We start from the raw sequence: 2026 nt of genomic DNA on the forward strand, positions 1-2026 counted from the left end.
GTATTTATAAGTATAAACTATAATATAGTGTAATATGATTTAACTGGTGTTCGAAGTTGATGCTTGGGTATTTAGTATTACAGTTTTTGACTCCTTCGGCAAATATTTTTCGGACGAATGGATATGTTTTAAAAGTTTTTTATTTCCCAATAGGAAATCATGAAACTCAGAGCAGTTCTCGGTAAAAAAATGTTTTACGACTGACATGGCTTTAACAGTTTTAACATCAAATCGGCTTTTATCATCAGTCCACAAGTTATTCATGTCGGAGAAAATTCGTTCAACATTTGCATTAGAACCAGGAATACACATTAAAAATTCCACAACGATTTTTAAATTTGGAAAGTCTTCATCGATATCTGCTGTTTGAAAAACATAGGTCCATTTTTCATCCAACGAGTTAAAAGATTTAATCTTTTGGTTTTTCTGTAAATTGGTTTTAATAATAGTAAACTCGTCAAATAATTCTGCCTCATTTAATGTAAGACTAGGGATTACATTTTTTATTAATTGTATTGTATTTGAAATGTTTTTCCAGGAGAAATCGTCTTCTATATTTTTTAAAGTAATCCATGAAACTCCATTGAACTTGCATAGTGTTGGATTTGTCCACTCGGTAATATAGTCTGAACATGTGTCAAAAAAAATTGCCCGGAAGTATTATATATATTTTGTGTCAAAATTGATTCATCTCTTAAATTGTTTAGTAATTCAGTTTCCTTAATCGTCATGAAATTGTTAATATTTCGCGACTTAATTTTTAGTAGCAAAGTGTCTATATGACTTTTTACTTCGACGATAGACAAATTGGCTGTTTCGACACTTTTAGTTGTATTAAAAAAGAGTTCACATTGAGTTTGAAGAAATATTGTAAGAAGAAGTGACAATGGATTTTCAAAAAAAATTTTTAGCATGGCTGGACATTTTTCAATAGATAAAAAATAAGACTTCAATCCCTCAAACATTTCAATAAGTCTTGTCAATGCCGGATATAGCGATAACCAACGAGTTTTTGAATGCCCTAATACTGATTTGTATTCTATATTAACAAAATCACAAAACTCTTTTAGTGAGTGGACTCTAACAGTATATATATAGAAATGTTGAAATATTTTTCCCACTACCGCTTGAATGTCAATAGCCAAAGTGTCAGCAGCAGTTTGTATTGAGTTATTTAAAATATGTGCAGCACAACCAATACCAATCAAATTTGTGTTAATTGATTCTTTTAATTTGTAAAAAACATTGTTTTTTCCTCTTCTATTAACACCGCCAAAATTTGTATTAGTGTTATCGGCCGAAAAAGCTATTACTTTTTTTAAGACGTCCCAGTGGGATAAAACTTTTGAAATATAATCAGTTAGTAGAAAAGATGTTTCACCTGACAACTCGTCAAACTCGAGTATTTTAGTTTTAACTCCTTCATTTGGAATAAAATAACGAATCATTACAGGTACCATTTTTTGAGAATGATGATTTGACGCGTCTGTTAAGACACTAATAAAATTACATTTAGACAGTTCAATTTTTAGCATTTCATTTGCATATGGATAAAAAACATTTTTTATTATTTGTGCTGTTTTTGTTTTGCCACAAGAAAACTTTTTGTTGAATAATTTCCTAACAAGTTGAGATGTACAATCCATTGATCTTAAGCTATGATTATGTTTACATATATGATATGCAAAAACACCTTCGCGGATAGATTATTTTGATTTTCGTTAAAAGATTTTGTATTGAAAAAGTCGCTTACTTTTTGGGATTTCTTTGCATTACTGGTTAATTGATGTCGATTTGTTTTGATGTGTTGGTTGATATCTGACTTGCCGCCGTGATCGATACTAAAAATACCACCGCATACAGTACATTCTACCTTATCTTCCTGGCCCATATTTTGACATTTTGTAATAAATTTGAATTCGTTTTGTAAACTTTCGTTAAAAACACATTTTCTTTTAGGCATAGTTATTATTTTAATTATTAGTTCAACTTATGTTTTACAGTAGTTATGAATGTATGATCGATT

The 2026-nt window shown here is 29.7% G+C and overlaps 1 protein-coding gene across 1 annotated transcript; it reads right to left on the reverse strand.

The window, feature by feature from the left end:
• Window positions 1-205: 205 nt before the first annotated feature.
• Window positions 206-1773, reverse strand: LOC111030362 (the record flags this gene model as incomplete). Its single annotated transcript, XM_022309803.1, has 3 exons — window positions 1754-1773; window positions 792-1656; window positions 206-426 (listed from the first exon to the last, which is right to left on the reverse strand). Coding segments are annotated over exons 1-3 (1106 nt in total), but the record flags the coding sequence as incomplete, so codon positions are not given.
• Window positions 1774-2026: the final 253 nt, after the last annotated feature.

Source organism: Myzus persicae, unplaced genomic scaffold, assembly GCF_001856785.1.
Source record: "Myzus persicae strain clone G006 unplaced genomic scaffold, MPER_G0061.0, whole genome shotgun sequence".
NCBI lineage: Eukaryota > Metazoa > Arthropoda > Insecta > Hemiptera > Aphididae > Myzus > Myzus persicae.